We start from the raw sequence: 25,945 nt of genomic DNA on the forward strand, positions 1-25,945 counted from the left end.
CGATAGGTAGGCAGGAAGGCTGGATGGACTGACCCCCCTCCCTCCTTCCTTCCTTCCTCCCTCCCTCCCTCCCTCCCCCCCTCCTTCCTTTGCTGCCCCCCTCCCAGCACACGAGGTGATGCAGGGAGGACAACGACTACCTGCATCGATTACCGCCTCCCCTTACAGGGTGAGCCTAAAAGTAAGTGAACACCCTCAAAATTGATAGATTTTATTTAGTTTTTTTTTTTTTAATAGCGTTTTATTCCTTCCTTTCGATTCCATGACGGACAAAATGTAAATGATCGTTTCCTTCCTGCCTTCCTTCAAATACTCTTTTCGAGGTAAGTTGGAGACATTTCTTCTTCACTCGCTTTCCCTCAAACATCTACGTCAAACTGAATTTTATATTCCTTCCATGCCTTTTTTTTGCCTTTTTTTCCTTCTTTCTTTCCTTGCTTCCTTCCTTTCTCGCCTACATTTCTTCGTTCACTCCTTCACCCTCCTTTTCTCCTTCCTGATCTCTTTCCTTCCTTCCTCATTTCGTATTTACCTTCCTTCATGGCTTCCCCTCTCCCTCCCTTGCCTTTCTTCCATCCTTCCTCCCTTCCTTCCTGCCTACTTCTTTCCTTCCCTTCGTTCCTTCCACTCTCTCTCGCTTGCCTGCCTTCCTTCCTTCCTACCGATAATTCTTTTCATTCAACTCATCCGTTTTTCTCTTCCTGCTTCCTTCACCCCTTCTTCATTTCTTTCCTCTCTTCATTGCTTCTCCCTTCCTTCCTTGCTTTCTCATTTCCTTCTATTCCTTAAACCTGCTCTTCTGCCTTCTTCCCTGACTTCCTTTCGACCACATCAGATCTGATTTTCTTTTCATAGAAACCGTTTTACCTATTCCTTATTTTCTTTGACTTAATTTTTGTAGTTACTTAGTTTTTCTTAGCTTCTTATTTGGTTTTTTTTGTTTTTTTTTTACTTCCTCGCTTTTTAGTTATGTATCTTATCGTCCCTAACCTCCCTTCTGCTCAAACCTATTTTTTTACTTCTTTCCCTCCTCCTTTGCATTCTTCTTTCACTTACACCTTTTTTTTTCTACCTTTCTTCCAGAAATGCACATTTCCCATCATTCGAATGGGGTTGTTCAACTACACACGATACACTTGGCCAATAAGCACACGTGTTGTGACGTCCACGGTTGACGCATGAGACCAGATGCCCCCATGAAAAATTCTACTACTACAAATTTGATTATAATGGTAATTATTCACATTTACCAGGCCACGACATCATCTCAGTAAGCCTCTAAACGCAAAAGGATTATACGTGTACATATTACAATACTTTTCAAACAGAAGTGCACCAATAGCGGCAAGACTGTGATGACTACAGAACAGGAAATGGCGGTGACAGGGGTCTGGCTGACAAAAGGTAGCAGTACTTTGCATCAAACATTTTTCACATGTTAAAATTGTTCTGTGTGTCTAGCAGATGCTGATTTACATATTATTATTATTAAATCAGTTACTACAATACTCCACAAGGTGGCAATGTCACACCGCAAACGCCTTTCTTTACGCTTTCTGGTTTGAAACTACTTTTACTCTTTTAGTTATTGCTTTTCCACTAGTATTTCAGTTTAAAAAAAAAAAAGTTGCCTGTGGACTTAATGAACATTTTATGATGGCGAATGTTAACACTTTGAAAAAAGGCGATACTTTAAACATCAGGATGAATATGCTCCAAATGGATGGATAGATTAGCAAATTGTTATAATTATTACTTTTATATAGACGCATATAAATGAATATATATACGAATGACATCGATTAAGGGTATGTAATAAGAAAAAAGTAAAAATCGTTTGATGATATACACTGTTATTCTTTTTGGTATTTGTTGTAGAAATGTAATCAAATTGGATTATTAACTAGTATAAATAATTAAGTATAAATGAAAATGAACTAGTCTAAAGAAATGTACTCATAACAAAAGTAATCATCCCCAAAATGTGTAGCAAAAAAATAAAATAAATATTGTTGGCTGGGATGATGAAAAGGGAGCATAGCAGATAGGGGATGCATGATGTGTGACACAGATACTCACAAGGCAGGATCAGCGTCACCATGGTGATTTTTTTCTTTTTTTTTTTTAAACAGCGAACAATATCAAGTGTTGCTGTGGTTGCGAGTGAAAATATGTACACTCCGCTTTTTCCTCCGCACGCTATCATCATTTCACTCCTTCCTGAGAAACATCAGGAACCGAATGAAAACTGTCGCCATGGTAACCTCAGAGTAGAGTAAAGGAAGAGAGACAAAAGGCTGGTATGTGAAGGTGCGAGGAGACTGCTTGATTGGATCCAAAATGGAGACGGATGTGCAATGAGGTAGAGTAGGAAATTCATTTGAATCGGGGTCGAACTGTGAACGTGTGCCTTTAAGGGGCGTGGCTTAACAGTGACCTCCTTAAGAGATCCTTGCAAGTGTTGCCATTTTGTATTTTCACCCATCCATTTTCTATTTACTAGTTTATCGCCACACAGTTAATCTGAGATTGCTATAAAAAAATAATAATACACAATGAAGTGGTCACAGTGTGTAATTTTACACGCAAAAATACCCTTTCTCTCAACACTAAAGTTCAAATTAAACTTGCACACTTCTCGTGTTGAAAAAAATAAAAATACTTGTCGCTTTTATTCTAAACACGGGAGTTATTATAGGTGACACAAAAACAGTTTGTTCTAATCACCGCTTGGTCCGGGAAGGGCGGTGGTAAACTCGGGCTTTATGCTCCCCGCCCAACTGCGCTGACTTGTGTGAATTCACATTCAAACCACTCTTTCGCTTCGCCTCCATGCTGGAAAAAAATCGTGCATTCTTTCAAAGGCAACAGAATAGCGTGGCAGACAGCGGTTGTTCGCAAGTATTAACGTTTTTTTAAAATATATTTTTGAGGGTTTTAATTGTGCTTGTAGATACTTCCAAAGGTGTATGAATTTCGCGAATGTGCACGTTTTGTTGCTACGCCGCAACGTGTTACGCCGTCTAGTCGAGACGGACACGCCTCGCGAGCACTTAGCTTAGCGGTTAGCATCACAAAGTCACGTTAATTTAGCCGCTATGCAAGATAAGCGTATTTCCACGGCGACTCGGGGCGTATCTAATGCTTTTGATCCGTTCGTTAACGGCGTTTTTTGAGACCCGCGTCCGTCTTTTTTGTAGAACTCGGATGTATTGTTAAGGGTTGCGCTTGTTTTGACTCTACAAGTGAGCGTTGGTTTCGGGAGGGGCGGGGCACCACATTTTGTTTGCGTTTAATAAAGAAAAAATACTCGGTTTTGTTTAAAATCAAGTACAGTATATCAAAGGCAAGACATAAAATAACATTATTAAAGTCTAATTCCTTGTAAGAATTATGATGTTTGCGTTGTATTGTCGGTTTTTTTGAATAGGCGTGGCTTAGGAGTTACGTCATAAAATGGATTCCGGTTTATTGCGAGACCGTGGGTGTGAGTTGTGGCCAACAGCAGAGCCTCGCTAAAGTTCTTTGTTTTTGTATGTATGTCTTGTTTAATAAACTACATCATTTGCTTCATTTGTTTTCCATCTTTTAATTCACTTTATACAATACCACTATACTGTCTTGAGTAAGATTTAGTGTTCTGCCAAAATTTGTACCTTGTTGGCATAAACAGAATAAATATTCTTCCGGTACATAATTTAGGGAAATTGACTTGCGCTTTATATTTGGCTAACATTGTCTTTTTGTACTGCGATGCAGGTGTGAAATACAATGGAGGTGCAACTTGATCAGCAGGACGATGATCTCACATTTGGCACCACCGATACCAATGGTAAAATCGGTCTTTTTATGCACAGCATACATGCAGTATTTTTGATTTCAGATGGATTCAATGGCTGTTAAGTTAAGCAGTGAATATGTGCTATTGTATTGACATATTGTCTGCTGTAGATTTCAATGCGCTATTTTTACTGGGCAGGCAATTAATATAATGTTATCAATGCGTAAATAATTTGCAGATCAGTGAATTTCTCTGAAGTTGGTTTCGTGAGATCCGGGATTTTGTTTGTGTGTAATATTTAAACAATATTTTAATGTATTACATGCAAATACATCAGAAGGGTTCATTTTTAGACACGATATTTTTAGTATACACGCCGTTTTAAAGCATGTAGCTGCAGTGGCTCACTTGAGGTAAAAGAAAAATAAACCATTCCTGGCTGGTGCTACATAGCAGATGGTTGAGGAATACTGCTGTTCTGTGGCTCCCAGGCACATTTTTTTTTTAATCCAGGAAGGGAACATGGTGCATCTGAGTGGTTTCCAGTCTCTGCATGGCTGCCAATTGATGCATAGTGGAAACCCGGTGCTCCTCACATTCTGTATGTTAGCCTAACATGCTCGTACCCCGCTACTGAAAGGCGCTACATCACTACTTTTATTTAGGATCGACTCAGTTTAGGAGTTTCTTTGAAGTTAGGATTTGTTGTTTTCCTTTGAATGAAAGAATAAGCGCCTAAGTAAATTTGAAGATGTCAAAAATAGGACTCATTTACTTTGGCTGAATCTTAGTGGTACAATAGACGTATTCATGATTTATTTTCAAATGTAAATGTCTTCCTCGACAGGTAAGCGTCCGGCAGAGGACATGGACGAGGAACACGCCTTCAAGCGATCGCGCAACACCGACGAGATGATTGAGCTCCGCGTGCTGCTCCAGAGCAAAGTGAGGAGGCCACCTGTCACTTTTGTTTGTTTTTCTTGCAGTTTTCTGAGAATGATCCCCCCACCCCCCGCCCATTCTTTGTTTGCTCCTTCACAGAACGCCGGCGCTGTTATCGGAAAAGGCGGCAAGAACATAAAAGCTCTGCGCACTGACGTGAGTACATGCGTGGAATGTTCAAGGATTGATTTATGAAGTATCAAAACAGCGAGTCCTGATCGGTGCATTTACACAGTGTTTTTGTTTTATTGAATAAGTTTGTTTAAATGTAGAGATGGGCGAATTATATATATATATATATATATATATATATATATATATATATATATATATATATATATATTTTTTTTTTTTTTTTTAATATGATTTTCAAATATGATGATCTGCCATTTGGCAGATGAACAATTCTTAAAAAAAAACAAGTTTGTTGCCATTCCTAATGAAAATGTACCATCAAAGGTATCAAGCCCTTTTACCATAAGCTTTATTTTTAACACAAATGGTGCAGCAACACACGGAGAAACAACAAAGAAATCGATTAATTGACGACGATTTTGCTGATTCCAAATAGCGCCCTGTAATGAATTTAAACTTTTTTTTTCCTCAAAATTGTAATTTGCTCTTTAAAAGTTATTTTTGTATTCTATATTAATATATATATATATTTTTTTTTGTATATCTTACAATTTTTTTGTGTATATATATATATATATATATATATATAATATTTGTATAATATATATTTGTATATTTTTTTTTTTTTTTTTGCGGTCTAAAATCTTTTTGTGCCATTTGATCACTCCTTTTTTTTTTTTTTTTAAGATTCCAAACTAGTTGAGTCGATAGCTGAAATCCACGCAGTTGATCCCTACGTGTAATACTAGAGATTTTAACATCCCAAATCAGGTCGCCCTCATGTTTTATTGATTCGCCATTTACCTTCTTAATATGACGCATGAGATGGGATACGTTGTGGTCGTCTCAGACAATCTGTTTTGACCAGGCCACGCTTTCTGTTTCTCTCACATTTTGCCAAAAAAAAAAAGACAATTTCAGCGTGCATTTGATTAAAGATGTATTCCTTCTCCCCTCCCCCTCTTTCCCCCCCTTGTCCTTTTTTTTTTGTTTTGTCTTAAATTATTTTTATTATTTCTTGGGAGAATGTTTTGGCCACCTTCTGCCCGTTGCCCATGTACTGGACCGACATGCCCCTCCTGCGTTGGCCCAACCCAACCCTTGAACGCCCGCCCGCCCACCTGCCACCCCCTGGTCGACCTTGCCCATAACCCGTGCCCCTAACATGTGATCGATCCCCCCGCCCCCGCCCAATGCTGTCCAACCACCTCCACCTCCATGCAGTACAATGCCAGTGTATCAGTCCCAGACAGCAGTGGCCCAGAGCGGTATGTCCCACCAATTATTGCCTCACTGCCTGATGACAACGTCATGAATAAGCTGCCTTCTGTTTTTCACTGCTACGTATGATATTTGAAACAAATGTAAACAGTGCCCCTCCCCCTCCCCCCCTCCCCCCCATGTCCTCTTGATGTTTCTGTCCATTCCTCAACATTGTTGTCGACACTAACCATGATAGTTGATGACACGTCGGCTGTCCCAGAGGTTCGCGAGGCAGGCGGGCATCTTTTTACGCAAGCCCCGCCCATCGAACTTTCCCTCCCCTTTACTCCCCCGCATTGCTAAACATCATTAACTCCCCTATTCTCTCATTCGTCTGTTGTCGCTTTGCAACCACCCCACCTGCTATTAACACGTGAAACAATGTCATCACCATTGCACTAACCCAAATTATCAGTAGAGTATTTCCTTCTAATTATAGCATTATAACTAAGGCGCTTACGTTTGGACCATTTTTGGGTCATTTTCTTCCACGTCATTCTTGCGGTATCTAAGTGTGATTACTAATTGATTGTGTCATGTTGAAGTTGCCATGTTGACACCATTTGGGTGAAATTTCAGCTCCCTGGTGTCTTTCATCTCTTTCAGTGTCACGGACAAGAATTTGTGTCTTTTAAATTAGTAATAACAAAAATAAATAATAAAATTTTCGTCATACCTTTTTTTTTATGGAGGGTAGCTGATACCCTTGACTAATGCTTACCTAATATAAGCTAATTGAGCACTGTAGTGATAACTGTGACCATTTGATGGCAGTGTTTCCACACATATAACATAGATATTACCTACATGCAATTCTCGAAGGAATGGAAATCATTACTGTAAACATAGTCAGCTATTCTGTCAGCCTTGAAAAATGAGTGCAATAGCTTTAAATTCTGGCCTTGAAAGAATTAATGTTTTCCTTTTGATGTGATTTTGATTAAAAGATCCAAATATTGGGCAAAATACTACACAAGACCAGCGGTTGGGGACCTCTGCGCTAGCTAGTGTTCTTGGTTTAAAAATTCAACTATTGAAGTGGAGATGTGATCAACTGCTTCTTTGAACCAAGAGTGCCACCTAGAGGAGTCAAAAATATCACAAGTGCGTCATGAAGCCTTGTTTGTCCATTACTAGTAAGCACTGTTACCAAGAAACGGTATTGGGGAGATCCTGGCTGATATTTGAAAGCATCCATGCCTGCGATGGCAGCTGTTCGAGCAGTTTTACAATCGCTAGAAATGACGCATCAGAAGAATAGAAAATGACAGTTAATTTAATGAATCTTTGATACATTCCATTTTGTATTAGATTTCTTTAAAATTGATTGGTCATTATTTTGAGTTTTGTTTTTTAAGGGAGATTTTGCGTATCAAAAGTACTTCTGATTACCGATTACTGACTACCTTCGTATTGGTGACAATTCATGAGTTGAGTACTGTTATGGGTCTGAAAAAAAAGTGGAATTGAACTTCCCTAGTTACACAGTGTTGATAACAGGTGTACCCCCCTCCTCCCCACCCCACCCCACCCCCACCCACCCATTCCACGCTAGATCTGGGCACTGACCTTCCTGCTCTGTGCTTGCCTGCATTGTATATGACAGGACTTCTCAACTGGTCTCATTTTCAGCTCCTTCCGTTTTGAATAGGCGTGAGGAATTTGAAACTGATTGCGTTATACCCAGTGACTGGAAAATGAAGCTTCAAGATGCTTTATGAACCAGTTGTTGTGTGTGTCTGTTCAAGATAGGGCTGAAAGCATACTGACCATTTTTTAAACCTAGCAAAGAAATAACAACTGTTTCATGAAGCAAATTTGAAGCTTCATTTTCCTATTGCTGGTTATATCAACATTTTAAGCAGCTTGAAACATTTCAAGCTCCTATCCCACTGCGGGGATTCATGCAAGGTCGCAAACGTAACGGTTTTTCATCTTACAAAATTTGGTCCATGTTTAAAGTTTCCCTGCAATGTCTGGTTAACATGTTTGTGACCTTTTGCGAACACTGGCAAGAACGCAACAATTGTGACAGTCATTCAATGCCAGGGACGTATTTTCTCGTTTTTTATTTATTTATTTATTTGTTTATTTATTTATTTTAAAGTGACACTGTGTAAGATTTATTGCTGCATTTACCGCAATGCCCCTAAAGTTCCCACGAGCGCATGCGAAAAATTACACCTTCTCCCAGGGAGTATGTATAATTTAGGGGCATTACGGTAAATGCTGCTAGAAACACTCCCTCCTGTGTGTAGCTATAACAGACATACAGCGACCCCCCATGTAATGTAATTTAAGGATAACTAGACCTACGATTATATTTAAAACAGTTGATCGTTAAAAACACATTTATTGGAAAGTTTTTGGGTCTAAAACGGTCTAAATCTTACAGTGTCACTTGAAGAGTCCAGACATTCAGTCCCCAATACTTAAGCGTCAATTTAATACTTAAGTATCTGGAAATTGTCTTTAATGTATCTTAAATATTGATTTAATACTTAAGTATCTGGGATTACCTGACTCTTAAAACATGAAAATACGTCCCTGGCATTGAATGAGTTAACTTCAGTGATGTTTTCCCATCAGAGGATAGTTCTCAATCTCCAGTCCTTTAAGGTCCGCGATCCTGCACGTTTTTGATGCTGCTCTCATAAACACACCTGGTTCAAATGATTAGGATCATTTTCGAGCTCCCGTGGAATATGAGTTAAGCAGCAAAATTTGCTCATTTTTTTTCATTTTAAAACTTTTTTTCCGAGCTCAGATAGCAACCAATCCCAACTCTGCCCGCCACGACCAAACTCACCAAACGGATTTAGATTTTTTTGTTTATTAGTGTTGGTTCACTAACCCAAGTAAGTTATTAGTCACAATATTTGATGCCCACCAGTTGAGAATCACCAGTCGGCAAATCCGCACCCCCTCCCCTCCCCTCCCCCCTTCCGGTGCTGGCATCGCGTAGTGAGGTCTCGCTCCACTTTGTGTTATATAATTTTATCTAAAGAGCCACCCCCCCACCCCCGACACTTATGTGACCTCGTTAATTGTAGCCATTCAAAAGCCGTCCGTCCTTCCCGAGATAATCTTATCGAAGCGCATGTTCGTCTTCGTTTCTTCTTTTGCGGGTATGACGAGTCCTCGTCCAAGACTTTCTATACGTGTTTCTTCGACGACTTGTTTTCTGTTCTCTGTGATTACTGCGTTTTATTTTCGGTTCTCCCTCGTGTAATATTTTTGCTTTCGTTTTGGCTCTCTCGGCAGGATCCTGAGCGTCAACGCCAACATCGACACCATCGGAGACATCTTGCTTAAGATCATACCCACTTTAGAGGAGGTAAAACACCCCAAACGTTGACCGTGTGAATTTTTTTTTCCTGTATGTTTTTGATGTCCTAATGAAAAATGAAGTTTGAGTATATTTATTCTACATACGTATTTTTGTTATTATTTTAGTGCTGTTCCGATTACAATTCTTTGCATCTGAATCAGAGTACCTCATTTTGAGGATCTGCCCATACAGAGTCCCAATGTCCAGGGACAGGGAAAAACATCCAAATTGTTATGTTTTTAATTTACTTTTTCTTGTATTAAAAAATGTACGACACCTTTACATGGCGAGTAAAGGAGCAGTTTAAATCAAGTAGCCAAAAACAAAACATTCCTCCGCTGGCTGCATTTACTCGCAAATAAATTATATTTTTCTTTGGGTAATATCGGTGTACTTTACCTGACCTTAAAATAAAGAAACTTAAAAAAAATACGCCATTTCTGATCCAATCATGTGATTTGGATGTGGTTATTCCTAATTATTTTGATTGTATTATTTGTAATACCGTCTTTAGATTTATACTTATATTAAGTGGTACTGGATGTAAAATAAATCACAACAGTACTTTTTAACATTATTTTTATTTTAACTATGATGTGTTATAATGTATATGTTTTATATTTTGTCGTAAATATTTTGTCCATAATATATTGTCCGTGGAATTGATTAAATCATAGAGGGATGCACTGTGGTATTCCGCAAGGCACTTAACTCGGTTCCCTCAATTGTTGTGTTTGTGTTCCAAGTACCAGCATTACAGCGGCATCGACTTTGACTGCGAGCTCCGCCTGTTGATCCATCAAAGCTTGGCGGGTGGCATCATTGGCGTGAAAGGAAGCAAGATCAAGGAGCTGCGAGAGGTAGCGCGAGAAAGTCTTAAAGAGACAGCGCTTCAATTTTTGCTCCAGAATGATCCAATGACATCCCGCTTGGCTTTTTAACACTTTTATCGATGATTTCTCTCTCGCCGCAGAACACACAGACGACAATCAAGCTGTTCCAAGACTGTTGTCCACATTCTACGGACAGAGTTGTCTCCGTGGGCGGGAAACCGGAACGAGTCGTCGAATGCATCAAAGTCATACTAGAGCTTGTGGCTGAGGTGAGTTGTGACCGAGGTCATCTCAGCAAAAAAAGCTTCTAATGGACAAAAATATTAGGACTTAGATGTTGCTCACTAAAGGAAATTCAATTACATGCCTGTATGAATGTCGCAGGCGCCCATCAAAGGTCGCACCCAGCCTTACGACCCCAACTTCTACGATGAAACGTACGACTACGGCGGATTTACCGTCATGTTCGAGGAGCGCGGCCGGCGGTCCGGCGGCAGCAGTTTCCCCATCCGCGTGCGAGGCGGTTATGACCGTCTGCCCCCGGCACGCAGCAGCCGCCCGCCGCCGCCCTCCCGCCGGGATTACGACGACTTGAGCCCCCGCCGAGGTCCTCCGCCGCCGCTAAGCCGGGGGCGCGTGGGCAGCCGTGCGCGCAACCTGCCGCTGCCGCCGCCGCCGCCAAGAGGAAGGTGAGAAGAATGGGCTTTGTTGTCTACATAGACATTTTTTTTGTGTATAATTAATTTGACAACTACCATAATTCCCGAAATACAGGACGCTCCAGTGTATACTACCTTAATTTCATGGTCAAATTCTGGTATTTTCTGTTATCGTGTATAAGACACACAACACAGAATAAATCTCATATTTGTAAATTCTTCGTATTTTCTTGTGTTCATATCGGAGTTATACCTTTTTTGCAGGTTAAGTGTTTTAGATTTCCCACATTGTGAGCGGTCAGTGAATGCCTCACCATTGCAACATCGAATGCACTCAAAGCAGTTTTTTTTTTAACTCGTGACGCAGCTTGAGTTCATTTATTCATTAATACCCGAAGCAACACACCATCCGAGCTCCACCAAGTTTCTGATTGTGCGTAAATGCCCAAAACACCACAATTAGGTTCAATTGTGTGGAGTTGATTTGATTCATAGCCTTTGGATTTCATTTTTCAAAACTTGCTTATTCATTTGACATGCATTTTTTTGCTTCTTGTTTACAGTGATCGATTCTCCCACAGCAGTTATCATGATGACAGACCAAGGTGACACACAAAAATGTCCTTTCATATCTTTTCCTCACCTTGAACAATACAAACGCTAATCCTTTTTATTTTTTATGTACAGTGACAGAAGAAGCCGCGGAGGAGACCGCTACGACACCATGGTGAGTTCCGCCGGCAGCGTGTTTCTCTCCCGACAACAAGAGGCGATCGGAATTCCTCGGTCGAGCGTAGTACAAGCAGAGCAGCCACGAACGCTGATGCCCCCCCCCCCCGCTTTTCTTCCCGAGGCCCACGGTTGCCCGGCAACGCTCGTTTCCTTGGTTGCAAGCAGAGTACGTCGTCCGGAGATCCGCCGAGCGAGCAAGCAGCCGTTCTCTTGCAGCTTCCCTCCAAATTTATAATAATTAATCCGTGACGCTGTCGTTCATAATTGGATTGCGTGGATTAATGGCGTGGAACAGAGGCCAATGGCTGCGACCATCAGATGCGCCGTACGTACAAGAACATGACGTCAGGCAAAGGACGTTTACAAATGATTCTGCACTATGATCCAAAACAGGAATGCATTTAGAAATAACCTTTTCTTGACAAACTATGCATAAAAATTGATTATTTAAATTTTTGTTATTTAGTAATAACAAACAATGGGATGGTCAACGGTATTACGTGCAGTAGTAGTATGTGAAATACTGCAATATTAGACATTGATTCACATCAAAACAATACAAGTATACTATTGAGATACACATACTATAGAATGATTCAAATGTGGATGTGTGTGATGTGGATGATTCTTCATGACCTTGGAATGACTTCCAGTTCACCGCTGTGCATAATCAAGAAATCATATCTTATTTAATGGTATGCCAACTTTGCATATCAGTCAGCTCTATGATGTGGATGATGCTTCATGACCTGGACTGACTTCCACTTCACAGCTGTGCGTTATTAAGAAATCTTACCTTATTTAATCTATGGCAGCTTTGCATATCAGCTTTATGATGTGGATGATGCTGTATGGACTGGAACGACTTTTATTTCACAGCTGAGCATTTGCAAGAGTTGATAGCGTCTATGTGAGGGTATGTGAATGAGGTGTTTCCAAACTTTTGATTGCTACTATGAACAACCAATAAGATGGGATTGCGTAGATTGGCAGTCGTGATGCACGGTATTGCGTAAACACTTGTCCCTATTCAGCCGAGTGGGCGTCACCCAAGGAACGCTTCCAAGGTTGCAGAAGTTTGGACTTAACCCACATAAAGTGTGTATATTATAAGTTATACAATAACAGCGACGTGGTTACGCGGCCAAGACTTGGTTCCAAAGTTCAAGTTGTGCCAGAGGGACCGCAGGTGTGACATTTCAGGCGAAACATAAAAAAAATGCGTGCGCACACATCTGCCTGGAACGTTCCAAGAGCATCACTGTGTAGTTGCGAATTCCAGCCTGTCAGAAATGATATCAAATTAATACTAAGATGATAAGCCTTATTATAAGTTAAGACTGTGAGAATGCCGTCTTTACTCTGACACTAAACCAGATTCTTTTTCTCCTGTTGCTCAAATGTAGAGCGGAGGCAGTTATGGTGAGTCCCGCCATTTTCCTTAATCTACCATATAGAATCGAATGTTGAATAATTGTGCGGCGTTTTTGGTTTTCTATTTGCATATCTTCAAGACAATAATTCCTGGGATCACTTTCATTCCGGTGAGTGTGGACAAACGAACATTTCCGTGACGCGCAAACTCACAATAAAAGACGCTTTGCCACGGGCTCGCCAGGTGGCCGAGGCTCGTACAGTGACATCGGAGGACCCGTCATCACAACGCAGGTCACCATCCCCAAAGACGTAAGTGTCCAAAAAAGTGGAACGTGTCCAAGAGGCACCCGCGGTGAAGATTTACGGTCGTTTGACAGCTGGCCGGCTCCATCATCGGCAAGGGGGGCCAGAGGATCAAGCAGATCCGCCATGAGTCCGGGGCGTCCATCAAGATCGACGAGCCGCTGGAGGGCTCGGAGGACCGCATCATCACCATCGTGGGAACCCAGGACCAGATCCAGAACGCGCAGTACCTGCTGCAAAACAGGTGGCGCCTCACTTGTCAAATCAATTCAACAAAACTTTCACATCACTGTGTAAAGTTTTGATTTTGTGGTTAGTGTAAACGCATGCACCCTGCAAACTGAAACTCTTTGAAATGTGATGTTTGCTACCTGACAAGCCACAGTGTCATGATCAAAAGCTAAACGAGAAGAAGTCGGCTAATCCTTCAAAGTAAACTATACTTACGGTACAAGTAACATTCGACGCAAACGGCATTGGCATGCTTTTATTTTGAAGTTCTTCCCTGAAGCGGTCACTACTACACTCAACTAACTTGATCATCTTTGGTTCACAGATTTCACTGTGTTCACATGAGGGCACTAAAAAAACAACAACAATCAAGCAACAACTGACGTTTTTCATTTTAATTGACACTCTTTTTTTATTCTTCATTATTGTTTTTATTTTTTGAGTGCAATCTCATATGGGCGACCGATTGAGCACCCCCGACCGAGGCCAACTTCAAAATAAAACACATAAAATAACACATGAACATCAATGCAAAAGCTTTTTTGGTCTTTTATTTCAAAGTTTTTCTTCTGAGCACTTGCTTCCTTGCCATTAGCTCGACCTGGTAGCTGCTGATTTAGGATGAGACATGATGTCGCATTCAAATACAGTCGGACATTTCAAACTCATGCAGTATAAAAGGTCATTACTGCATTAAAAATGAACAATTGTTAATAATGATAATATTAATTGTTAACGTCATTTTTTTAAATAAAAATCATTTTGTCATGTCTCTTGGATGAACCTGCGGAAAACATTGGAAATTTCTCCTCAAATTTACTCAATGATTCACAAAATAAACTTATTTCAAGCCTTGACTCATGTACTGTAGCCAACACAATAAATTCAGGAAGTTGGACCATATTGGGGCTTTTAACAAGTCTCCTGGGCAACAGAGACTCGTTAAAACCCCCTATAGTTGCTGATATTTATGCTATCTAATTTTAATTTCACTGACATTTCTGTTTGTATTTGTATTTTCCCCCCCAGCGTAAAGCAGTATTCCGGTCGATTCTTCTAGGACAGAAGCAAGGCAAGCGAAGCCATGTGTACTGTTTGCGCCGGTGCCCACATTCTTCTGCCATGGATGGATCATTTCTACCGACTCTGTAGAAGCTTCTGGAAAAATTAAAAAAAAAAGGGGGGGGGGGCATAAGAACCTGGCCAAATCATGTTTCTGTGCCTGTGTTGATTAATTTCAAGGACATGACATCATTAAGTCATTTTTTTTAACCTTAGTATTATTTGCATTTGCGGCATGCAGCTTTTTTTTTGGTATCAGTTTTTAAATGAAGTTTTACATGACATTTTCTGTCGGAGGAAATGTGCAGCAATTTCCGGGCTAATCTCGCTATTTGTCGTCAACTTCGTGGCAACTTCATACTAAACGGTTTACTGTGAAAAAATTTTTAGAGGTTTGCAGTTTTCCATTTCTTGAGCTCGCATTCTAAAGTATCTTAACGATATATGAAGGTAAAAAGATGGCACGCATTTGCTTTGAAATTTGATGAATGTTTGATATTGAGGGACTTTTGCATTTTTTTCAATAGAGCGGAAAGATGCTGTATAAATTGTGTATATAATTACATGGTTTTTTTCCCTCTTGCTTGAGATTTCATTTTTTAAAGTGTTAATTGAATTGCATTTGAACATTTTTGTGGTTGATAGTCATTTGTTGTCAAGAAATGACATGCTTTCAGTGTATCCAACTGATTGATCATTGCCAAATAAAAGTTTTTTTCAATCGTCATTTTTAATTTATGAAGTTATTTGAGAGAAAAAAAATACACTTTTTGAAGAGCTCAAATGACATAATCCTGATTTATGATGGAATTTACTGATTGCTTTATATACTGGTACTCAACTTTTTATTTTATTTTTTTTTGGGGGGGGGGGCTACTTTGTCAAATTAATATTGTTTCCGGAATATGATTAAAGCAGCAAAATCCACCTGTTTTTATCCAATTCAGTAGTTGACCATTTTGCCACTCGGTGTCGACTAAAAATGACATCACAGGAGCCCATGGCTCAGATAGTGACCAATCGCGATTGGCCTTTCAAACGTCACATGACCAAACTCAGACAACAGGTGAGTTGATTAATCAAAATACGCGTATTGACTAGTCAGGACGCATATGTTTTATGTCCAAGATTTTTATTAACTTCCCCATTAAATAAAATATATTTAGTGCGTCCGAAAATTAGTATCGATTTTAACCCCGTACAGATTATAATCTGTTTACGTACACATTTTGTTATGCTTGTTAAACTATCGCGATACTTTTGTGTCACGTGTGTCACATCTATCGCAACCCGCGGTCTAGTTTGTTACAGGAAACGAGTCGACTAATGTGATAGACGAGAACTCGCATGCTTTCCCATCACCGGAGAGAGAGCGAGGAGCAGTCCCCTCTTTTCCCCGTCACATGCGCCCTCCGCTAGGGACTGTAAACCAGCGCACTCCGGGGGGGGTCACATCGGTGGGAAGGAGACACACTCCACATTCAACACCCGAAAGCAGGCTGTAATTTGTTTTTTTTTTCCTCCTCGGCGAAATTCGGCTACTTTTCGTCGTCTTTTCGAGTTTTAAAAAAAATGGATTTCAAGTGGCCATGAAGTGAAACTCCGCCATATTCGGCACATCCACCACGCCCGCAGACAGTTCCAAAAACTTCTTCGCTCGACTTTAATTTGAGTTAAACGTGTTCTGAAAAGGTAAAAGTCAACTTTTGTGAGTTACGTATCTTGTGCTGTGAGCCGAGTGGACGGTGGTTGTTGTGTCCCCCTCCCTCCCCCCTCCTCCCGCTTCTCGCTTCAACGGCATCGTGTTTGTGTCCGTGCCCAGGGAGGCGACGCCCGAAGCCGTGCAGGATGACCCTGATGGCGGCGGGGGCTTGCTGCCTCAGCCCGGAGGCCAAAGAGGCTCGGAGGATCAACGACGAGATCGAGAGGCAACTACGCCGTGACAAGAGGGACTCGAGACGCGAATACAAACTCCTTTTGCTCGGTAAATCCTTGAAGTAAATCCCGCACTTGACAACGCAACATATCAATATTTACACATTGTTTTATTAGTAGTTTCTAGCATACATTTAAGTCTTTGTGCTCCGCTGCAACGCGTTTGATTACACAATAGTTTATAAATGTCATGCGTGACTGACGAAAACGAGCAGCCGCTATGAGTAAAGTGACAAACAAGTATTTGTTCCCCCCGGGAATTACATTTCAGGACATTGGCATGTTTAAATACTAGATTTTAAAATTAAATCAATACTTTCCAAATAGAAGACAAGATCGTTATTGATCTAGTTAAGCACAATATGAAGTAATGACTAAAAATAGTATGCAGTTCACCAAGATCAAAACTTGTTGAGGGTACTAACAGGTGTACAAGTCTAAAACTGTTCCTATGCTATTTTTTCAAAACCTTTCCAATACTAAAGGGGCTGTAACATGAAAAGTCAACTTTTTGGAGCTTTAACCCCATGTTCCAATGTTGATTTCTCACTAAACACTCCCAAAGTATCACTGTCCTTCATTGATGCATTTTGAAGCATTTCTTGCTTATTCTGCAATCTCGCAGCAGCCCTGCCCGTGCAGATGAAAACAACTTGAAGTGCCATCAGGAGAAATTTGCAACTCCCCTACACCTCCCCGCAATGCCTGTGCAAGAGAAAATACATGCTAACCTTATCCACGTCTTTTAGTTTCGTTTTAGTTCCGGAGCTGAGGAGGGATTTTGCAGAGTCTGCCGTGTAAACTGCAACATTTCAATGATTAGTTACAACTTTTCACTGTAGAAATGTTGAAGTGGCCAAAATGTGGACATACCTGGACAATTAGCGTCAGTAGTAAATAATTCACCCGTGGGGGGAACTATTGTTATGAATACTGGGTTTCCACGGGACTAATATGATCGCAGGTTAGTCACGGCGGTGTATTCAGATGTCAGATTTGTATGTCAGATTTTGGCCCTGTGTTTCCGCTGTTGGAATAGTCTCCATCAGCCGTGAGCCTCGAGAGGATGAGCACTTCAAACTTTCTATTGATGCATGTTGCGTGGCCCGCCGCCATTAAACTACGTCATGAAGGGGGGCACAGCATCTACACGGTAAGAGGCGCGGTCTCTACTAGAGTTTTACTTCCTGGTTAGAAATATCAGAACCATAAACCTCATATTTAATGAGAAATGTAATCGCCTGTGTGTCATATATAATTTATGTGTGCATAGTAGACTGTGGAAAGAATAAAATATCATATTGTAGGCCATTTAAGTCGATCAGATTTAAAAAGTGATAACAAAAGCTCCCCAAAGCTGCCCGTACCACTTTTTGGGACTCTTTGATAAGGTATTGTATTGAGCTACAATAATTAAAAGACACCTAATATTGGGATGTCCAAATCTTGATCATATGTTTGGGAATCACGTCCGATTACGTCATTTTCAGATGATCAGAATCGTGGGTGGAAAAGTTTGCGATTCGGAAAATGTCATTCTCTTTTATTGTAATTTATTCTTTTATTTATATTGTAATTTATTCTTTTTATTTTTTTAAGAGCTAGAAAGTACACAAAAGACATATTACATTACATTATACATATTTATGTGTGCAGTACTATTTGTAACATGGCAACCTAGCCTGAAAAGGCAGAAACAGTAGAAGTGAATGGCAACGTTAAAATGTAGGCTACTTGGTTTAAACCGCTGCTTCCTTAGCCATATAAAAAGTATTGTACATTTTTAATTGTAAAAGGAGAAACATAGAAAGTTAATTTGGATGCTTTTTTTTTATTGTTGATTTAAATATATTGTCAAGGTATCAAATTTGGACTCTGGTGCAAAAAAGTGTGATCAGGACATCCCTAAACTAATTGATTATCAAATTAATCTACAACTTTTTTTTGTTGTTATTCATTAATCATTCATTAATAGGTATAGTTTAAAATTCTACTTCTGAAGTCTTCTATGTAAGCACACTTATCTTTCTGTTGAAGCAAAATAAAATATCAGGAAAAAATGATTTTATTGTGGGGATTTCTTTCTTTGTAACACATTGTTATTTTTATTTCACTGTCATTTTGTAATAATGTCCTGTTTTTAAAAAAAGAGCTAAAACCTTTTTAATCCGATACGTCAATTAAGTGGCAAACATAACTGATCAGGCACCAACCGTCGTGGTATGCTTCTCAAAGTAAGAAGGTCCAAATTTGGCTATCAACGTAGCTGCATGGGACCAATCTTTGTAAAATTGGAAGACCAGTCTTTTTTTTTTTTTTTTTGACATATGTTTCAATTTCCAGGGACGGGCGAGAGCGGCAAGAGCACCTTCATCAAACAAATGAGGATCATCCACGGTCGAGGCTACTCTGACGAGGACAAGCGGGCCTTCACCAGGCTGGTGTACCAGAACATCTTCACCGCCATGCAGGCCATGCTCCAGGCCATGAAGGCGCTGCAGATTCCCTACAAGTACAAATACAACGAGGTACGAGAAACATTCGCGCACCCTGGGGATTTTATTGTCAGTTTATACTGTGACTGCCACGAAGGGGGAGGGGGGCTGCGTTGCGTTAACTTCTGGTAATTTGCGGCCATGTTTAGTTTTGCGGTCTTGCTGTCAGACACCTCGCCAAGGTCGGTTCTGTGCAGCGTTCGGACTGACAACCGTATTTTTTATTATTATTAAACAGTTTTGTTGCACTGTATCTGGACATTGTGCTGCTCCTGATGTTGTGCCTGCTTTGGCCAGCAGGGGGCCAGCGTAAGACTGACAGTACTTCTCAGGGAAACATCTAACCTTGTTTAGATCGTCAGCACAACACTTAAACTAGTTGTTCTTCGCAAAGGATGAAGAATGTATGACGCGGTACTGGTATATTGTCCATCTGGATGTGTTGCTGCACCATTCATGTTCAGTCTGTTGCGTAACTGGTGAAATCATTGCAACAGATGTTTAGCGTTTGCATTGGGCTAGCATACTGACAATGTCATTGTTCTTGCGCTTTATATCACTTCTACATTCAACTCGATTGTACATATTTTTATGGTTTGTACAACTTAATAATTGTGCAACAAAACCTTTTCAATTTTTATGAGTTAGATTTTTTTTTATATATGACTTCTGAAATAATGAATTTTTCGTAATAACCTTCAATTCTTTTCAAATTGTAATAATAACTACTGTCATTCTTGATTTTTTTATTTTTTTTTGGTAATATTATGACCGTATTTTTTTCTTGTTTCCACCCTCCAAATTTCTAAGAAGCGGCTACATTTACCCTAACCTAACAATTATGTTATTCTCGAAATTTTTAAAAAAATAAAATCCTCATCTTAATAAAATGTAATTACAACTTTAGTTTGAGCAATTTGTCGACGGAGCACTCATGGAGCCACATTTCTTCACACGTGAGAGACAAACTTGAATGTTTAATGGAGGCGACGGCGGCTTATTAATCACTCCAATTAGCTCGCCCACACAAGCACACAGAGCCCAATTTCCAGGTAGAGCGCAGGAAAGTCCCCAGGGGAGAATGGTTCACTTGTGTGTGTGTGTGAGAGAGACTGTGTGTTATTGTGTTGAAGTAACAGAGTGTGTCAGCACGTGTGTGTTCTTGACATGAAATCAAAAAAGAAAACACTGCTGGTGCGCATATCCTAACTTGCACATGGTGATTTGCTCATTTTTTACATAAAGAAGTCATTTTTTAGAAAGCTTTTTTTCTTGGGTTACAAAACAAAAGCCGCACTATGAATGCGTAAGAATCCAAACGAGGAATGTTTCGCCTTCACTCAAGCCTGCAAAGAAGCACAAGATGGCTTCAGAATATCCCCTTTCAGCGCCGGAGTAAAATGGCGTCCACCTGGCGGAGAAGCACAGCATTAAGTGCGGCCAAAGATTCCGAGAAGACATCCGTCGGCCAAGCCTGAGGAGATTATCTCAACAAGATTTTACCCGGAACTCTGCAGCGGTGGCACTTAGGCAGCCTGCTAAATGCATTTCGACGGAAGCGCTCGATGTACTCCTGCAACGATTAGACGCCAAACATCAAAGACACACACACACACACACACACACAGGCCGCCTGTCTTCCGTGGCAGTCCTGCTCCTCGCTCCATCTTGTTTATGGGGAAAGTTGTATCGATTGAAATTGTGAAGAAATTTTCATCATGAATGAAAAGAAGGTCAACTGCACTTTTGACATGTGCCGTCTTGCTTGTGATTTAATTGGCCGCTCCCACGTGAAAGCAACAAAAACAATAGGCGAGCACGCCGCAGCAGAACCGCACACAACTATTCAACTCGGAACGACTGCGAAGTGTAACAGTGTGCTATTCATACATTCGGGGATGGAATTTACACAGCGGGCCCAAATGGACAATTTGCATTTAATTCCTTTATGAATCTTTTTTTTCTTCTTCTTCTTTTTGGTCTGTGGTACAAAATAAAATGATGGTTTTACTGATAGGATACAAAACGATGTAACCCTTGTATCAACTGCTTTTTCATTCATATTTAATACAGGAGCACTCGTTATTTTTTATTTGTTTTATTTTTTGTGACAGGCTTAATATGCGTACACAATCTGCAAAGAAGGGTCTTGCAAAAAAAGGTTGGGGGCAGCTGTTCACTATTAGGGAACTTTTATAAAAAAAAATTTCATGTTTTGTATGTGTGTACTAAACAAATGAATTTTTGTTCTTGCATGCTTTGATTCAGGCCAATGCCACTACTGTTGGCGAGGTGAATGTGGAGTCTGTGACCACGTTTACAAAAATCTACGTGGACGCCATCAGGAGCCTGTGGGCCGACCCCGGGATCCAAGAATGTTACTGTCGCAAAAGAGAATACCAGCTCTCTGACTCAGCCAAATAGTGAGTGTACTGTAAACTGATTTGATACCTACCGAATACTTTCCGTTTTTGTTCTTGTGCCAGCTGCAGGCATGGCTTCTGTCTTTACTCTTGTTAAATATGGGGTTTCAACAATGTACAGTGTGTGTGTGTGTGTGTGTGTGTGTGTGTGTGTGTGTGTATATATATATATATATATATATATATATATATATATATATATATATATATATATGTATATGTATATATATATATATATATATATATATATATATATATATATATATGTATGTGTATATGTATATGTATATACATATGTATATATATATATGTATATGTATATGTATATGTATATATATGTATATGTATATACATATGTATATATATATATGTATATGTATATATATATATGTATATGTATATATATATATGTATATGTATATATATATATGTATGTATATATATATGTATATGTATATATATATATATGTATATGTATATATATATATGTATATATTTGTGTATATATATATACACTGTTTACACACAAAATGAAATATGCATATTTAGTCTGATGAAAAAACGTAAAAGGCTCCTATTTTGGAGGGAAATAATGCTAAATTTCTTCTTTTTTCCTTTTTTAAATCTAAATTTGACATATTTATACAGCGTCTAGTAAGAATTATTCAATACCACTTTTTTTTTTTAAATCTAATTCCAGTACGATTCTTATTGTTACCAATATTGTACCGATACCTCCTGTATTAAGATACATAAAATTTCTCCAAATAAATATTGACATGATTTGAAAGACAGGATTATATTTTAATATAGTAGTAAGGTAAGTAGTGGTGCTCTGGATGAAATTAATTTTTCTTCCCGGATTCTTATCTCCAGCTACCTGAATGACTTGGACCGCATCGCCGACGCGGCGTACCTGCCGTCGCAGCAGGACGTTCTGCGTGTCAGGGTACCCACCACGGGCATCATCGAGTACCCTTTCGACCTGGAGAACATGGTGTTCAGGTGAGTGCGCCACCTTCCTCAAAGAAACGAGCCACAAGGACCGGTGTCTTGGCGGCAGGATGGTGGACGTGGGCGGGCAGCGCTCAGAGAGGAGGAAGTGGATCCACTGTTTTGAGAAAGTCACGTCTATCATGTTCCTGGTGGCGCTCAGCGAGTACGACCAAGTGCTGGTGGAATCGGCCCACGAGGTGATGCCCGGCAGTGCGCCCTAATGGCCTGCAGGGGGAGCTCTTTAGTCACTCTCGCTAGCTTGTTTACAGCTCTCTCATGCACCTTTTTTTTTTTTATTTCACAATATTCTCCTTTTGAAGAATCGCATGGAGGAGAGCATGGCCTTGTTCCGGACAATCATCACGTACGAGTGGTTCGAGGAGTCCTCGGTCATCTTGTTCCTCAACAAGATTGATTTGCTGGAGGAGAAAATCATGCACTCGCATTTGGTAGACTACTTTCCGGAGTATAACGGTGAGCAGAGGAAGGGGACGGGCTTTTATTGGAAATGCACCAACTCATTTTTTTAACTTTCAAAACGTTGCAACTAGGATGGAAATGAAAAACAAACATTGTTTTATAACTGCTTTATGTAAGGGGATTGATTTAGGACAATTCTACTACATTGTATAAACGAGGCAGTGTATTAAATCGATTCGGGTTTTAATCGCGCGAAACAGCTTAATATTCTGTTTCATCTCTGATACTATCTAAGAACTTCGAAAGATACACAATCAACATTGTGCCCTCATTCAAAATTGTTCATTTCTGAGCAGAACATTTGGCCTCTTTTTTTTTTTTTTAACTATATTTTAATTGAAAATTTAAATTCATTTATTTTACTCTAAGTGCAGTGTTCAAGTTGACACACAATGTAGCGTCCAACGATATCATTTTTACTAATGAACTATCGGCCTTGCTTTTGTTGGTAATATTTGTCCGGTTTGGGTCGCCGTTTTAACGTTCCCCTGTGGCCGAGTGTGTATTCCTTTAAAGGCGCCATCGGGCCTGGTGAGTGACGTGGGTGTCAGTGAATGAGAGTGCAGTGTTTGTTTGTTAAAAGTACCTCAAAAAGTGGAGCATTACCCCTAATTTCACCTCTCTGCTGCTTTTTTTTTTTAGTCTTTTTAATTGGTGCCTTCTGGTGCGCAGGTCCACAGCGGGACGTGAAGGCGGCCCAGGAGTTCATCCTGAACATGTTTGTCAATCTGCACCCCAACCGCAAGAAGCTCATCTACTACCACTTCACCTGCGCCACCGACACGGACAATATTCGCTTTGTCTTCCACGCCGTCAAGGACCACATCCTGCAAGGCAACCTGGAAGACTACAACCTGTTGTGAAGCCAAGGTACGGCGCCGTGGGTCCGCGGTGGGGGAGATGTCGAAAAAGCCTGGCTATATTTGACCACTATGACGCAAGATAGCGGCAACGGAGCGCCCGGTGACGGTACTACTGATGCATTCAAAACCTTTGATGACTAAACCGCCGCTCGAGCGGACGAGATTCTCGCCGGGCGGCCGTCAGTGGATTACGGGGACTCATTTTTTGCGTGGATGCTAGTCGGTCACCCTTTGAAGTGGGAATCCCTGTTCTAGCTTGTGAATGCCTCGCAAGGGAAGCCAGTATGGAAAGCATTTACTCCATAGCCTTGACGCAGTCGAAAGAGGGAGAGTCTAGCTGAGAGTTTCGCGTTCATTTGATTTCTTTAATTGATTCGTATGTTACATCACAATGGATGTATTTGGACATAGGAATGACATGATTCAGTTTGGTTAAGATTCCATTCAATGCGGTACGTACCTTGATATATACTTAAGTTGAGCAATCCAGTTCGGAATGATGTGATCACATCTTTTGATTAGGAAAAAAGAATCGTTACTCCTTAGTGCATAGATGCTATGCCGTTTTATAATGTAGCTGCAGTATATATTGTTATATCACACAATTGCATACCGATGCACTGATTTTTCTTAAAAATGTGGGCGGAAAGCATACATGGACTTTAAGTTGGATGTTTGTTCGATTTTATACGGAATGCGGTAGCTTAGTCGTCGTAATCAACACTAATTGCACATTTAGGCCTTCACGCATTTGGGTAACATTGCATCACCGTTTTGGAACATTTGGTTTGGTTTGAGTGGGCATTTTTGTTTTCTTTTTTTGTGTATTAGCGTATGTACAGCACACATTTGTATTTGAAAGCTAGAGGGAAAAAAACTACTGAGAAAACAGTTTGGAAATTGTAAGAATAACACAAATACTAATTCAATGTTTTGGTACAAATAGTCAATTTGTGATGGTAATAAAATCTGATTTTTGGGGGGTCTTTTTGCGAGGAAAAAAAGTCCTAATTTTAATCATGGAGTGTTAAAAAAAAAAAAAATGTCACTGAAGTATATTCAAGTTTTTTTTAGATTGACACTGTGTCCTTCAGAAAATCCTGACCTTTTCCCTCATACAGTTTTTTTCCTTGTAAAATTCTGGTTCTTTTCTTTAAAAAAAAAGAAAAAAGGATGTTTTTTTTTATCCTGATGAAATGACCACTTTATTGTTGTGAAATTTCCGACTGAAAAGATAAAAACAAAAAAAGTACAATCACGAGAAAGTTGTGAAGCGCCAACTGTCGTACTGAGTTCATAATTTAAAAAACAAAGTTGTATGTGTTCTTCATAACATAACTTATTACAAAATGAGGACTAAAATTAGTCACTTTTTTTAACGTCCCTGGAGGAAAACCTTTTATTTTTATTCCCGTAGAACATTCTCTTAAAATTGTCTTTTGTTATTCTGCAAGGTTTTTATTTTTTTAACATTTTTTTGAAAAATAATGCCTTCTCCTGAAATTCTGTCAAATGTTCCTGTAGATTGTTGTTACTAATCGCCAGTATGAGCTTTTCCTCATAAATGAATTTTCACTGTAACATTTCGACTTCTTTTCAGTTTGTGCCTGATAGTCCACCTTAATGCATTTGTACACATTTCAAAGGGAATACTGCTACATTAGCATTTCTTTATTCTACTTGTCTTTTTTTTTTTTTTATACAATTCGGTGATTTGTACGAAACTGCAATTTGTAATCTGCCATATTGGTTGTGGAACGGGCCCGTGGTTTATTTGAATGTGCACTATGAATATGACACGGTACGGCGGTCGCAAAAAGGCTAAGCGCCGCTAAAGTGTTAAATGTGTGTTAAATAACCTCTCAGGCATTTAATGAGTGCGGTCTTGATCTCATTTGAAGTGCTGTTTAAATTGTTGGAGTCGATGAATAAAATCCTAATTAGAGCAGATTGGTGGCACCGCTGTTTACATGACCTCTTGTCTTCTTATTAGAAATAATTGCAGTCTAATTTATGCTTGAATTTCACTCACTGCGATTTGATGTTTTATGCAGCGTTCGTTTGAGTGCGTGTGAGATTATTTGAATAAAAGTCCCAAAATGTT

General features: G+C 39.8%; 2 protein-coding genes across 6 annotated transcripts; both read left to right on the forward strand.

Annotated features, from left to right (window-relative positions):
- The first annotated feature begins 170 nt into the window (after positions 1-170).
- hnrpkl (heterogeneous nuclear ribonucleoprotein K, like) lies at positions 171-15,376 on the forward strand. 5 transcript variants are annotated; one of them, XM_088434103.1, is made up of 19 exons: positions 171-323; positions 1,084-1,232; positions 1,329-1,404; positions 2,133-2,362; positions 3,760-3,832; positions 4,629-4,726; positions 4,823-4,879; positions 6,083-6,126; positions 9,386-9,458; positions 10,199-10,312; positions 10,426-10,554; positions 10,670-10,974; positions 11,508-11,549; positions 11,632-11,671; positions 13,083-13,098; positions 13,191-13,220; positions 13,295-13,362; positions 13,431-13,600; positions 14,617-15,376. In XM_088434103.1, exons 5-19 carry the CDS (start codon positions 3,772-3,774, stop codon positions 14,645-14,647), a joined length of 1,278 nt encoding a protein of 425 aa, XP_088290229.1. In that variant the 5' UTR covers positions 171-323; positions 1,084-1,232; positions 1,329-1,404; positions 2,133-2,362; positions 3,760-3,771; the 3' UTR covers positions 14,648-15,376. The 5 variants fall into 5 exon arrangements, with proteins under 5 accessions (XP_088290229.1, XP_088290231.1, XP_088290230.1 ...); XM_088434105.1 differs by lacking the exon at positions 2,133-2,362; XM_088434104.1 differs by lacking the exons at positions 171-323; positions 1,084-1,232; positions 1,329-1,404 and having other exon boundaries at positions 2,116-2,362.
- A 587-nt stretch (positions 15,377-15,963) lies between these two features.
- Positions 15,964-25,945, forward strand: LOC148411798 (guanine nucleotide-binding protein G(q) subunit alpha-like). Its single transcript, XM_088434780.1, has 8 exons — positions 15,964-16,341; positions 16,472-16,633; positions 18,928-19,112; positions 21,348-21,502; positions 22,379-22,507; positions 22,566-22,695; positions 22,819-22,972; positions 23,651-25,945. Exons 2-8 carry the CDS (start codon positions 16,498-16,500, stop codon positions 23,839-23,841), a joined length of 1,080 nt encoding a protein of 359 aa, XP_088290906.1. The 5' UTR covers positions 15,964-16,341; positions 16,472-16,497; the 3' UTR covers positions 23,842-25,945.

This window comes from Hippichthys cyanospilos, chromosome 15, assembly GCF_059441005.1.
Source record: "Hippichthys cyanospilos isolate Australia breed blue-spotted pipefish chromosome 15, RoL_Hcya_1.0, whole genome shotgun sequence".
NCBI lineage: Eukaryota > Metazoa > Chordata > Actinopteri > Syngnathiformes > Syngnathidae > Hippichthys > Hippichthys cyanospilos.